The sequence below is a fragment of the Taeniopygia guttata genome, chromosome 4, assembly GCF_048771995.1.
Source record: "Taeniopygia guttata chromosome 4, bTaeGut7.mat, whole genome shotgun sequence".
NCBI lineage: Eukaryota > Metazoa > Chordata > Aves > Passeriformes > Estrildidae > Taeniopygia > Taeniopygia guttata.
The window spans coordinates 23,668,812-23,682,840 of NC_133028.1; the positions used below are offsets into that span (position 1 = coordinate 23,668,812).

At 36.9% G+C, this 14,029-nt stretch overlaps 1 protein-coding gene across 3 annotated transcripts in view; it reads left to right on the forward strand.

Annotated features, from left to right (window-relative positions):
• Positions 1–451: 451 nt before the first annotated feature.
• SLC30A9 (solute carrier family 30 member 9) overlaps positions 452–14,029 on the forward strand; it is a 33,565-nt gene continuing 19,987 nt past the window's right edge. For 2 of the 3 annotated variants that reach the window (XR_003959992.4, XM_030270988.4), the window contains exons 1-10: positions 452–586; positions 2,351–2,527; positions 4,861–4,923; positions 7,598–7,697; positions 8,483–8,575; positions 8,797–8,879; positions 9,892–9,950; positions 10,637–10,704; positions 12,023–12,125; positions 13,937–13,992. Coding sequence is in view for 2 of the 3 variants with exons in the window: in XM_030270988.4 (XP_030126848.4) it covers positions 490–586; positions 2,351–2,527; positions 4,861–4,923; positions 7,598–7,697; positions 8,483–8,575; positions 8,797–8,879; positions 9,892–9,950; positions 10,637–10,704; positions 12,023–12,125; positions 13,937–13,992 (899 nt within the window). In the remaining variant the exon portion in view is untranslated. Of the gene's footprint in view, positions 587–1,109; positions 1,653–2,350; positions 2,528–4,860; positions 4,924–7,597; positions 7,698–8,482; positions 8,576–8,796; positions 8,880–9,891; positions 9,951–10,636; positions 10,705–12,022; positions 12,126–13,936; positions 13,993–14,029 lie in introns of those variants that run through there. The other variant, XM_030270989.4, reaches the window with a different exon arrangement.

The window sequence follows — 14,029 nt, forward strand, 5'->3', positions numbered from 1 at the left end:
CCACCGTCCCTGGAGGTCTTTAAGACTGGCTGTGGCTCTTAGTGGTATAGTCTAGTCGATAAGGTTTGAACTCGATGATCTCGGAGGTCTTTTCAACCTATTTACTTCTGTGGCCCTGTTAAAAAGTTCTCTAATGCGTTTTCACCTGTGCTAAGAGATTCAACGCGCGTCCGCTTGTTACACGTAGCCGCACGCATTACCCTCCACAGGCACAGTGACAGAGCAGGGGCCGCTCCCGAGCCGCCGGCCGGGCCCAGCGCGGCGCGACGCGGCCCCGCTCCCGGGCCAGGCGCAGGCGCGGCGGGCGGGGCGGGTGAGTCAGCGGCGGCCCCGCGGTGCCCCCGCACATCCGGGTGCCCCGGCACCGCCCACCGCCGGCCTCCGGCCACCGCCGCCGCCCGGGGCCAGCGGGGCTCCGCCGCAGCCGCGCCGGGCCCCGCCGATGCGAATTGCCGCCCGCCCGCCGGCCGCTGCCGAGCGGCCGCCGCCATGATGCCGGCCCTGGCCGCGCAGCGGCGGGGCTGCCGCGGCCTCTACCGCCTGTACCTGCGGTGCCAGGCGGCGCCGCGGCCCCGCGCCTGCCACGGTGAGTCCTGCGGGGCCGGGCCGCTGCACCGCGCCGGCCGGGGCTCGCAGGGAGCTGTGACGGAGCTCCGCGTTCGCCTGGGGCACAGCGAGTGCCGGCGCTCGCAGGCGGTGCTGGCAGCCGGGTTCCCCCCCTCCCGAGGCGGTAGCGCCGCTCCCGGCTGCGAGCACCGCGGGCGGGGAGCGCCGGCTGCTCTCTGAGGGCGGCTGTGGAAGGAAGGAAAGCGTGCCAGTGTTTGCGAGCGGTGCGGGGCCGCGCTGTCCTCGGCCGGGCTGTACCGGCCCCGTCTGACGTAGGGCGGGCGCGTCATGCCCGCGTCGGGCCGGAGTTTGCAGTAATTGCATAAAATACAGCACGGTCTTACAGGATGTGAGCGAGCCCTGGCTTTTCCTTTAGGCCACAGAGCTGACTCCTGGAATTTCACTTCTGAGCAGTTTTGCCCCTTTTCGTGTAGTCACGGTTAAATTGCAGCAAATGCTTTTTCTTTTCAGTTTCTTGTGTGCGCATGAATTACTAGGAAAAATGCCCTCTAAATGTGTTGATTATGTTTCCCTTTTTTAACTGCTCCAGTATGACCAAAGCTTAGGAGAGAACTCTGCTCATCTTGTGCCACGTATTATTGTAAGGTTTTATAAATTCGTAATCAGTAAGTTCAGTGAACTGCGTTGAGTTCAGTATTAAGGGCTTTTGTCACATTGCGACAACTGTCAGTAAGAGCTGTCCTTTTTTGGGGAAATTTTTCCTTCAGTAGGGTTCAGGTCAGTGCATGTAGACATGCGGGTGTGCAGATGACTGAAAAAGCAAGGAAAGCTGTTCAGACTTTTACAGAATGGACAGTTCTGTAAAATATTATATTTTTTTTTGTGAGAGCTGTGTTATTCATGGTTAAGTGGTCATGCTTTATATGACTTTATTTACTAGCACCTCTTAATTATTTTTAAAAATGTATTTATTTTTTAGTGAGTGCTTTTCAAAGCAGTTTCCCTGCTGCATTTCTGGTTGGAGGTGTTATTTACACTCCCTACAGAAGTATTGTGCTCCCCAAAGAAACCGATTGCTAATACAGGTTGGTCTGTACTGCAGCTCTGCTTCTGGCTAATCTTTTGAAATGGAAGATTGCCTACCTAGGGTGGTTTCTCAATGGACTTTTTGCATATTTATCTTGTAATTTGTCTGTTGTGAATGCTGCAAAATTTAAGACACTTCACTGTAAAATGTTTTGTAAAGTGTTGTGTGCTTTTCTATGTGATTTCTGTGGCAACTGTATAATTTGCAGTTATTTGCAGAATACACAGTTCAGTTTTTCTTCATTAATAAGTAATGATTTGTACAGAGTGAAATGAAATGGCAATACTGGCTAATGGTTTTGTAGTGATCTGTATTTGTTATGTTATCAATATATGGTTTTTAAAGACTTTGAGGCAGTATGACTAGAATGAGACAATGTATCAGAAAGCCAATCTTGTAAAATTTATTTTTTTTAACACTTCAGATCATTCAGAGGTCTCTGGGAAAAATGCATGCTGGAGTGTGGGAAAAACCCTCTAGTATTAGAATGAAATTTAGAAGTGGATGATTGAACTGAGGTAGTGAAAGCGTGCTATGTACTCTCATGTTGTAGTTCACAAACATGGGTAAAAAAAGTCTGGGTCAGTACTTACAAGCTAACGTTCCATAACTTATGCTGCCAGAGCAGGACTGCTTTCCCTTCTTTTTCTTTCCAAAATGGCTGCCTGAAACAGCTTTTTTTCTTCTCTGTGTTAGGATGGAAAGTGTCAATGAAAAGTGGGAGCCTGTCTTATATTCTACCATGTAATCGCCTGCCTGTGCAGTTGATGAGTCAAGTGAGAGTTTATACTTCAAATGGTCAGAAGAAAGATCTTGGATCAGAAGATACGAATGGATCAGCCCGTGGAGAAACCCTGCATAAAGTTGAAACAGGTAGTACAAAGCTACAATAATAAAAATGTAAAAGTTTAATATATTTTCTGATAACAGGTTTTTTAAATTGTATGATATTATGATTGCAGAATTCTTAGTATTTTTGGTTGTGGGCATCTATATAGTAAATTCAAATGGATAAGCAGGGAGGGATGCTGAAATTTCTTTGTCTATCTGATATTTTAAGTGTTTTAAGTTTAGAGTAATCAAATTTAAAGTGGTGATAGAAAAAATGTGTATACTGAAAGGGTTTAAGTAATTTAAGGGGTAAGAAATGGAACGTATTACTCATCTTTTACAACTTTGCTTGTTTATTTGAATTTTTTTGGTAGTATTTCTGGTGTATTGTGTCAAAGGAATTAATGATAAAGATTGAATGAGCGCCACTGTTGACCATTGTGGCATCTCAAGGCCAGGCTATAAATGACTGGTAAAGAAGGCTGAGCTGTTTCATCTGCTGTAGCTTTATAATCTGACAGTTGTTAGAACTGCAGCTTCACATTAAACATTTGATACAGTGTGCATAACCTGACCCTCCCTGCTGTTCGATTGCTGATCTTGTGCTTGTTAGGTGCTTGTGAAATTCAGAACTGTCTTGTCCTTGCTTCATTGTAACATCCTCTATTTGTGATGCTTATTAACTGTGGGCACTGCACAGATACAGGCTCGGAAGACTGTGCTTAGGAGATAACAGATGCTTTTCAAAATGAAAGCTCTCTTTCTTTGTGCTTCTGTCTACAATGGAGTGGTCTGCTAAAGAAAATTTCCTTTTCCTTGTCAGGATAGCAGATATTTGTTCCTTCTTTAGTAACTTGTAAATTCCTGGGGCTGGCAACAGTCTTTAAAAGCTAGTAACTGTAGCCAGCTAAGAGGATTACATTCTGGTGTTTGGAAGTACAAAAGTGACTCTTAAGCATTGTTCACTCTTGAAAGTTCTACCATATCAACCTCTACTTGTCTGAAAAATAGTGATTGTGAATGGAGGTATTCTGTATCCTTTTTCCTCAATGATGCACTGTGATTTTTTCTGACTCTAAGCTGAGGTAGTAAACTTTGGAAGGGTGCTTGGTGCACATAGAAAAATACCAAGACTATATCCATGCACAGTGCATTCCCAGGTGAGAAAAGAAAGGAACAACAAAGGGATTTTGTTTCTTTTGTTTTCAAGTGAAAGGGGTGAATGTTTGAGGAATGCTAGTTAGTTATGGTGCAACCTTATTTGCTAGATAGTAAGATCAACTTCATAAATTTATAAGTGCTATTTTTCCAAAAAAGTATCCTTGAATTGTTATTAGCTGTAGTTCTCAATTGCTTTTAGGGTATTAACTAATTGCCTGATTGAAACATAGTTATGTAGTGCAAGCTTCAAGAGAATCTGATCTTGAAATAATTTAAGTACCATGTTAGGCTAGAAGTACTTCATTACTTAACACTAACCTGCTAAAAAAATACTCATTTTTAAAAAATATATCACTCTGAATAAGGTGAATGGTTATGAATGTGTGGCAAACCTCCAATGTTATAGAGTGGTAGGGCACATAAGAGTAGGTATGTTGATTTGGCATGCTAGAACCATAAGGCTTTTGTTCTGAAAGCTGTGTTGAGATGTATGGGACAAGGATGCAATATTTGTTTGGATTTTCAAGTAGTACTTCTGGTTTCTAAGTAAATCTCACTAAAATTACTGGAATTTGTTGTTTTCCAAATATTAAAATTCATTTTACTATTGTAAGTTATATTTTGTTGGGTTTTTTTAATAGATTCATATTCTCAGGCTTCAAAACCAGGTAAAAGACTTTGTTTTTGTTCCAGCTCCAGCTTATTACATATGAGTTGTGGATTTTAGTTTAAATATTCTGTATTTTAATGTGCTAACTTTTTGTAAATGAAGAAGCTGCCATCTCTTAAAATTGAATCCCATTTTGGAAGCGCTGAAACACGCTGATACATAGCATATATGGCATAAGCCATATAGAATTAATTATATTTAGTAACCTAAAGTTTTGCATAAAACTTGTCCCAAACCACAAGTGCACTGTTAAAACATTTTTTTAAAAATTTGGGGTGCTTTTTGAAATATGTTACAAATTAGTGTTCTTCTACAAGCTGCTAGAAGTTTCTTGATCAATGCTATATTAAATATTTACTTTTTTTTTTGTTTGTTTCTGTCTTTTGAGAGTTTGAAATCTTGGAAATCTGGCAAATACGTTTTCTAGTTGTCAGGGTGCAGTGCAATATTAAGATATGTTCTAATGTTATTTCAGTCAAATTCTTAACTAAAAAGAAAAGTAGGTACTTCCATATTTACAGTGAGCTTTAATTTTATTTTACAGGACAAGATACAAACAATGCAGGCCAAAAGCAGTCTTCACCTAAACAGCCAGTCCAAGTAAAAGGTAAAGAAATATGTAGTGTATTGGAATTTTACTGCTGTTTGCTAGTAGTCCAAAACAGAAAAAAAAGTGTAAGGAAACTGCTGCTCCTCTTCAGTAGTAGTGTTAACAATTTATGTCAATAGCATTTTAAAACACACTTGGGTGCCAGCTTTGTTTGGTACTGTTCATTTGAAAATGACTCATAAAAAAATCAAACATAGCAGAATTCCTTCTAATTACTCGCTCTTCTGTGTTTGTAATTTTCATTCTAGCTGCAGAGTTCAGCAGGAAAAAACGGATTTGTTTTTTCATGTGTTGTTGCAGTCTGTCCTCCTTGTGTGTTTTTAGTCATGTCCATTACCCCTCTCAGACTTAATGTGGCTAGCTGAATAGTTGATCTTCCCCATTCCTTGTTCTAAGTCTTCCTCTGTTCTTTCTTATTACTGAATTGCTTCTAAATATATTTTTGAGCACATGAACTGCCTAATCTGGGTTCTGTAAAATTCCCATTTGTGTGTAGTAATGTGGTGGGCTTGGCACTGGCTGGACACCAGGTGCCCACGCAAGCCGGTGTATCACTCCTTAGTTGGATAGGGTAGAGAAAATGTAATGAAAGGCTTCTGAATTAAGGACAGGGAGAGATCACTCACCAGTTATACTGTCATGGGCAAAACAGATTGGACTTGGGGAAAATCAGTTATTTTATTGCCAGTCAAATCAGACTAAAGTACTGAGAAATAAAAACTGAATCTTAAAATACCTTCCTCTAACCCTTCACTTCTTCCCAGGATTAATCTTCTGCTTTTCTCTACCTTCTCATCCCCAGTGGTTCAGAGGGATGTCAGTTTCTTTAGATTTATTGTCTCTTAGTGTATGCATGCAGGGAAAAAATGCAAGGTAGATAGGAGAAATTTCTGTGAAATAATTGTGAAGATAGATATATAATCCAGTAAGAGCTTTCCTTCTCTTAATTAAAGATGTGCAAAGAGAAATGTATATGTTAAGGATTTTGTTAGTGTCTAGAAAGTGGAATTCTACTCAAAATACTTCTTTGATTTAGAAACTTACCTATCCAAGTATTACTAAGTGTTAGAAAGACAGTAACATTTTTAAAGGCACACTAATCTTAAACCTGATTTTCAAAGTGTTTTATTTACATCATCTTTTGTTGAGCTTGTCTTTATTTTGGATGCACTGAATAGGGTTTTTTTTCTCCGCATTTACTACAGTTTTGTAAAGTTATTTGAACTAGGGGTAGGATTGTTGGGATACTGTGCAATATACAATTACAGTACAATATATACAATGTACAATATATGATTTATTTTAGTGAAATTTACCCATATTTCTGAAAGGTAAATTAGTAAGGTTTTGATAAATCCATAGGTTGCTTTTTAGTAAGGTTAATATTATTTGGGTATATATTTGTTTTAAATAAAATATGGGAATTGTTCTTGATTAAAAATTATCAGTCTGTTCTAACCTTAGTAAATGGTGTACTGTTTTTAGGAAATCTCTAAAGTTTTTTTCATCACCTTCACTCAGGAGCTTTGTGGGATGAATGTGATTATTCAGGGACTTAAAAAATTCTTCAAGTTCAAAGTGGATGAGAGAAATCAGATTATTATGATAAAAATTGATACCTATGCTCTTGGTGTGTCATGGAGAGTCAAGCAATATATTTTGCTATTAAGCATCAAAACACAGAAATGAGACAATGTAGAACTCTGGGAAATTTTTTCTCAAAGTCTTTAAAATCATTATCTTTCTGTGACTTAAGGAGTACCTCTGGACCAGCTATAGAAATCATATCAATCCTGTGATTTGCAAGAAGCTCATGTGTGCTCTAAAGTCTTCTCACCAGTAGAATCTGAGCTTCTTGTTTTAAGTTGTATTCTGTAATGTTAGTTACATTACAGTGTTAGTTGTGTTATTCTTCTGAATGTAACTAGTTTTCCAATAAACATGTTTTTAATGCATGTTAATGTACAGTTATATCCATTTGAGAATAATATGAAGTTATGTACATACAGACAAGTAGAAAATAATAGCATAAATTGAAAACTCCATTTATAGTTTTTCTGAATATGTGTGGTATTCTTTTTCTTGTGCATGAGAACCTGATGTGATGAGTACGACTTCCAGACATGAAAATATTATAAAGAATGTATGTTTTTAATTGTTATGAATGCCTAATGTTAAGAGTACTAACTTTGAACATAATAGTTGAGCAAAATGGTGTATACAGTCTGTCTCATTTCTCTGTATGCTCTGCAAAGGTGAAAAGTCTTATCTGCAGAAAGTGGACTTGATTATTGGAAAAAATAGAAATGGAGCAGCCTGTTGCTACTTCAGTTGTTAGACCAAGGGTTTCCAAATGGCCATATTTGAATGCTATTTATGTAGCCAAGCACCATCTCTGACATCAAGGTGGAAAAGCAGCTGACAGTGGCAGTTAGGTTTGAGAACCCTGAACTACAGCTTAGAAAGTAGCATTAAAAAGGTAAATCATTCTACCTTACTCATTTCCACTATGAGGAAGATGCCTTTCTCTTCACTGTCAATTTTCTGTATCGCTGATACTGTTTTTCAGATTTCCACCAACAGATATCACAGTATGACACTAGATTGAATTAGTTGTTGAAGTTTCTGCTGTAGTCTATGAGTAACTTGCGTATTTTTTTTTTTTTTTAAGTGAAAGCAGTCCTTAAAAAAAGAGAGTATGGACCAAAATACACACAGAATAACTTCATCACTGGAGTCAGAGCAATAAATGAGTTTTGTCTTAAATCCAGGTATGATGGGTTTTAGTTGAGATTCAAATTCTGAATATTTGTTCATTTGTGCATGAGAAGTAATTGTGATTGTAGAGTGATTTTCTGCAGCAACTTTTCTAAATGTTTTTGTGGTGTACATAATTGTAAATTAGTTCTTGCTTAGTTTTACAGTGCACTGGGAGCTTGCACTTAATATTCGTGTTTCAGTACTTGCTTCTTAAAGTAGTTTATTTGTACTTATGAGACCATGAATCTAGTTTGGGGGAGACATCTCTGTTCGTCCTGTTTTTATATAATGGTGTAGATGCCCTAATGTGTAGCTCAGCACAGGAAAATTTATCTGTTTCCCCAAGTAACTTTGTTATCTTCAATCTTTTGCGGTTTGTGCTGGGAGTATAAATTTTGGGATTAAATTTTCTTGTCACATGACTTCTCATTTCCATTTAGAGAGGCTAATTCATAAAGCCTCTTGTTTAGCATATGTGCATGTTATCAGTTGCACACAGAGTATTCATTGAATGTTTTCTTATTTAGTGTTTTAATACTTTGGCTTCAGTGTGTAATATTTCATAGTATGAAGACATGATTTGGACTTCTGGATGTGAAAAACAGTAGTTTTCAACAGCCCGCTAGAGATCACTTGCTTCATATTGCCTGTCTGTTCTATTTGAAGTAGACAACTTCACCTTTTTTGTACAACAAATTAGTAATATCAAAGTGGTGGATCATCACCCAGACATAAAAGTCAAATTAGAGCAATATGATCCTTTTCTTACACTAAACTCTTTGTCCACTTTCCTTAGTGATTTAGACCAGCTGAGAAAAATTAAACGACGAAGTCCCCATGATGACACTGAGACTTTCACGGTGTACCTGAGATCGGATGTAGAGGCAAAGTAAGAACATTTGAAAAGGATGATATAAGAGAGAAAAGAGTTTTAAAAGTCAGGTTTGCAATGTGAAAGGGCAGTAATGTTTTCTGTTTTCTATCTGAACACATTTTCTATCCTGATTATTATAATTACATTGTACATAAAAAATTCAACAGTATGGTTTTATGCTTGAAAAAAAAGTTGCATGAATAGAAACATTATTAAGTTACTTTTATTTAATTCAGGTCTCTTGAAGTTTGGGGTAGTCCAGAGGCTCTTGCCAGAGAAAGAAAGCGACGTAAAGAGGCAGAGATCAAGTACAGAGAAAGTGAGTATAGGGTTTTCAAATACCTAGAAATGTCTCAAGGAAGTAGATTGTTAGAAATCCACAAGACAGTGTTACTTTGTTGAAAACTTGTAAATTTGTAAGTAGGAATTGCTGACTAGGTCTTGTGGCATAATCTTAGAATAAAATGTTACTATCTATGCAGATACAGTCTGTTACTATCTTGCAGTTTATCACCTTTGTGATAAAGGAAGAGCATACATTCAGTGGAGATCTCTAGACGTACTTGTGGGAGGAGCTTTCAATTTTTAGATGATAATTTACATTTTCAATGCTTTTGCATTTTATCCAATTGAGAATTTTGAAGAGTTAAAACTGATCTAAATCTTTATACCACTACTCATTAATTTATTCCTCTGAAAAGAATTCAGCTTGCCTTTGTGTTTCAGAAATTATATTTTTTGGTGTAATATTATTTTTGTTATCCTTGCAGGTATTATCAATAACATGTACAGCCAAATCAGTACTTTGTAATGTATTTGGATCTGTTAGTTAAAACGCAAGAGGCAATACTGCTTCAAGATACTTAGTTCAGTTGTGTACCTTAAAATGAAAGGTCAATTTTTTTTGAACAGTTATGCCACTAGAACACCCTTCTGTCAAAAAAGTTTAGAACTGCAGACACCTGGTAAAGATATCTGTAAGTGTACTGAAAGTGCAGTCAGGAGCCTCAAAATTTTTATTGGCCTGAGGAACAGTTTTTGGATATAAGCATAATGCCTGAATTTGCAGAAGTAGATTTTGAGCTTTTCCCTCTGTGCCTTATCATTTTTTGGTAGAAATGGTAACAATGTATAGGATCATAACAGATTGTATTTGGTATTTTGCATGAGTGTATAACAATATGTGTTTGTGATTAACAACATCATGGGAGGAGTTTTTACAGGTAGATCATCTAGCTCTTATTAGAATTTGGCTGCAGCATAAAAAAAGTACACTTCAATTCCTGAAACTACTGGTTACTAGTATTCATGATGTGAATTTTGTACTGCAGATCTGTTTAGAAACCAAAGGCTATTGTGGGAATACAAGGAGTTCTTTGGAAATACTAAGGTAACGACATTTTTGAGTGTTTGGCTAGAAAAGTGTAGTGAAATGTGTTATGACACCTTTTGAAGGAAAGTTTATGTAACTGAATATTACTGGAAGATTTTTTTTTGCACTGTAATGTACCAGATCTATATCTGATTGTTATGCAGTAGTCAATGCTGTGATGACAGCTTGAATGGAGTCCTACTGTGATAAGTGTAATCCACCAGTAAGAGGGGTTTTTTTTTCAGTTGCCTTCTTATCAAAATTGCAGCTGTACTCATGATTTCAAGCATAACCATTACTATGTGTAGTGAATATATTGTTAATTAAAAAACCTAAGTAAGTTTCTTTAAGAAAAAAGACCCCAGAAGATGAATGCTTTTGTCTGTACACTGCTGGCTCTTCCTTTTTACTTAAGGAGATACACACCCTAGATCTAGGTGCTTGGGTGTATATTGGGTGTATAGAATGATTCCTTAGTGGGCTCTGGGCCTTATGGCTGCAGTGGCCTCTGCTGGAGACTTCATCTTTTTAATAGCCAACCATTTACCCAACTGCAGTTTGGATTAACATTCTGTCGTAAATTAGTTACCTTTAAGAACATTTGCAATACATGGCAGTGCGAAGTTTTTTTATTGAATTTATATGGTAGGTGTCTCATGAGATCAAGATTTAGTTATTAAATAATCTGTTATTTTTTTATGTAGCCACGCTCCAGTACAGCAGCTATGTTTTTCAAGGGACCAGGGAAGGTGGTAATGGTAGCTATTTGCATGTAAGTAAAAAAAAAACCCAAAAAACAAAAAATTTTGTGTAATAAAAATTAATTTATTTATATTTTCCTGGGAATAGGAAGAGTGTGTGTATTAAAGATACCTGGGTCTGTAACTAAAATTAATAGGTTTATTTGTTTATTGCTGATAGGAGAGAGTTTAGATGAATACATTGATCAATACATAGAGGTCAAGTATTGAATGTATCTTTGATGAGAGAAGAGCAGTTTTTTTGGAGTTGATCACACTAAACAGTTTCTTAAAGTAAGAACTAAAATTTTGAAGGACCTGAAGAACCAGGTATTTAAAGTTGTCCTTTTTTCTTGCTCCTTCTTGAGAGGAAGCTTTTAATACATTTGAAAGAATATTCAATATAACCAACAGAAAATAACTCAATTTATTCTTTGTACTGTTATTTCTTTTCTAATTGCAATCTGCCTTTCCAGAAGCTGCTGGGTTTGCTTCCTCTAACTTGAATAGAATTACTGGCACATGTTAAAATATGACACTAGAAGATGTTAATAGTTTCTTATAACACTTAATTTATTTAGATACTTAAAAAATTGGCAATAAATGAAACTCATGTTGAAAAAGAGGAGAATTTTATAATTCTCCAGTCCAATTTTCTGTGCAATATGTTTGTAGCAATTAACCCACTGATTCTGAAAATGTTTGAAGTGAGAACGTAGACTTGGACTTGGGTGTTAATAATTACCAATGTGCAACATAAGACAGTGTTTACTCCAGGAAACCTGTAACTGTAAAAATGTCTTTACAATTCACACTGAACATCTTACTGGAGAAGTTCTATAGGTAATTTTTACAACGTAATCTAGTGACAGCCTTGTATACCTGTCTGTTTCACATTTGTATCCTGCTGAGAGTAGCTCAGACTGAGGGTGAAGTAGGGAACCTTGCACTACAGTATTGGCAGAGGATATGTAGGATTTTCAAAGGATTGAAAAAATAGAAAAGGAAGTTGTAAAGACTTGTATTCTCCCACTGGTAGAAAATTAGTTGTTCTGAGTAGTGAGTGTGATTGTAGTTTTCAGGAAGTGTAACTTATTTGGAACTGCTTAGAAGTCAATGATTTCTGAAAAATAAATTGTGTATCTTTATCAAGTCTAGCTGAAAGGACTTTTTTCATAATGACCATGCGGAAAATCTCTATGAATTATCTGTCTGCAGAGCTCTCTAATTATTAAACTGCTATTTGAGTTGACCCCTTTCTGGCAGATAATGCATGATTGTGCAGCACTTCTGTCTTTGCTGAGAATATTAAATATCAAATATTATGTTATTTTTTCTCTTTGTTTTCAGAAATGGGTTGAACTTTTTTTTTAAGCTACTTGCTTGGGTTTACACGGGTTCTGCAAGTATGTTTTCAGAAGCCATACATTCTTTAGCAGACACATGTAACCAGGTGGGTATTTTTTTCCATTCTGCTAAAGTTAGTACTTGTAATAAAACTGGGAATAAAGACAGATACTTAAAGTGGTTGTAGTGTGCATGAATAAATAAAATAGAATGCTTCTTAATTAGTGTTAGCGTAAAAATGAGAAGTCAGAATATAGCTTTTGAAGTTTTTTAGGAAAACATTGAAAGAGGGGAGTTGCAGTAAGAACTGTACCCAGCTGCTTCATGGATCATGAGTGATACTTGAAGCTGAAATTATTTTGGTTAGTATTTTGGTTAAATGTTAAATTGAAATGCTTTTCCTGTCAATTATTGTAATACAGTGACAGACTTTGTTATTTATTAATCTCTAGGTAGAATAATGATGAGAATTTGGGCATCTTGTTTTCTTTTTCTGTTCCTAGATTACCTATCAGCCTGTCACAGCACAAGTGGCCACATATGTGGCACATTTACTTTGAGAAGTGGAGTGGCAGGCTCAGAATTGGACATATAATATTAATGTGCAGGGATAAAATTAATGTTTTTTTCTACTGTACACTATACTATAGTATACTTTTCTATAGTATACTTGAAACATATGTTATGAGACCTTGAAATGATATTGCAAGGCTTTGAGGGGGATGAAAATCAATCCTTAAAGAAAGGGTTGAAGGAAAGACTCCTGCAGCTCAAGCAAGAGGAGTCCTTGGGTAGCTCATAAAATGGAACAGTCTTGTGCTCCTCCAAATTTGAGGAACCTATGGAACCTTAGAGCAGACTGAAAAGGCTATTAACATAGTTTTGGCAAACGTTTTGAGTTGGATCTTGTATGCTTCTCTGTCCAGAAAGACTTGAGTTGACAACTCACATTTTGTTTGATGGTTTCACACAACCTTTTAGGTGATCCAGATGTAAAGTGAAGACAAGGGTGGTCCTAATTCAACTGATACAACTTAAGTTTATGGGGAAGCCAGCCTTAAAGTGTGTTTTTTCACCAAGTGTGTCAATGTATAGGTGAACCAACTTTGATAGTGGTATTATATACCTTGAAGAGCTATTCTGTTTTGTAAATATCAAAGTTGAACATTCCACTGAAATGAGGAGAGTTTTGTTTTGTTTTTCCAAATAATTGACTGTGGTTTTGGGAAAAACACAGGCGTAACCTTGCTTCCTCAAAGCAGCTTGCTGCTATCAAGACTAAAGTATCTGCATTTTAGTACTTGTTATTATGTTTCAGTATCTGTAATCTTAAACAAAACATGCTTTGCAAAGTTCATGACTAGATTTATAACTTCCTGCATCAACAACTTAATACATGCCTAATTATATATATCCCAGGTAGGCATTTTAGATAGCAAGAGGTTATTTCTTCCTTCAAAATATGCTGACAAGTTGCAGTGTAAAGTTACTGCTGTAAATGTTGTCATCACCCTACTACACCACAGTCTCAGTATAGTTTCTCTTCAAGAGGGATGTATTTAAATAACTTTGTTCCCTGAGCAACTTCATTCCTTCACACTGAAGCACAGCAACAACTCTTGTGATTGCATGTAATGTTCATTTTCAGTTGTGATTCTAAAATTATAATTAACAGTAATTACATATACACTCCATATAATTGCAAATACACTATATATGTAGGTATAACTAACAATTTTTTGGGAGTGGTAAATTTAGAAGACAAATTTTGAGGATTATATTTCAACTCTTACAAAATATCAGTAGCAATGCATATATGCAGTTCAACAAATTACATATTACATCTGCCTTTAACCTTTCAAGTTCACTGTTACAGAATGTTTCTAAATATTTTTTTTAACCTCTTGTCTTAAATAGGCATTGTTAGCTTTGGGCATCAGTCAGTCTGCAAGGACGCCTGACCCTAGTCATCCGTAAGCTTTTTGAGTAAATAAAGATTCTGGTAACTAT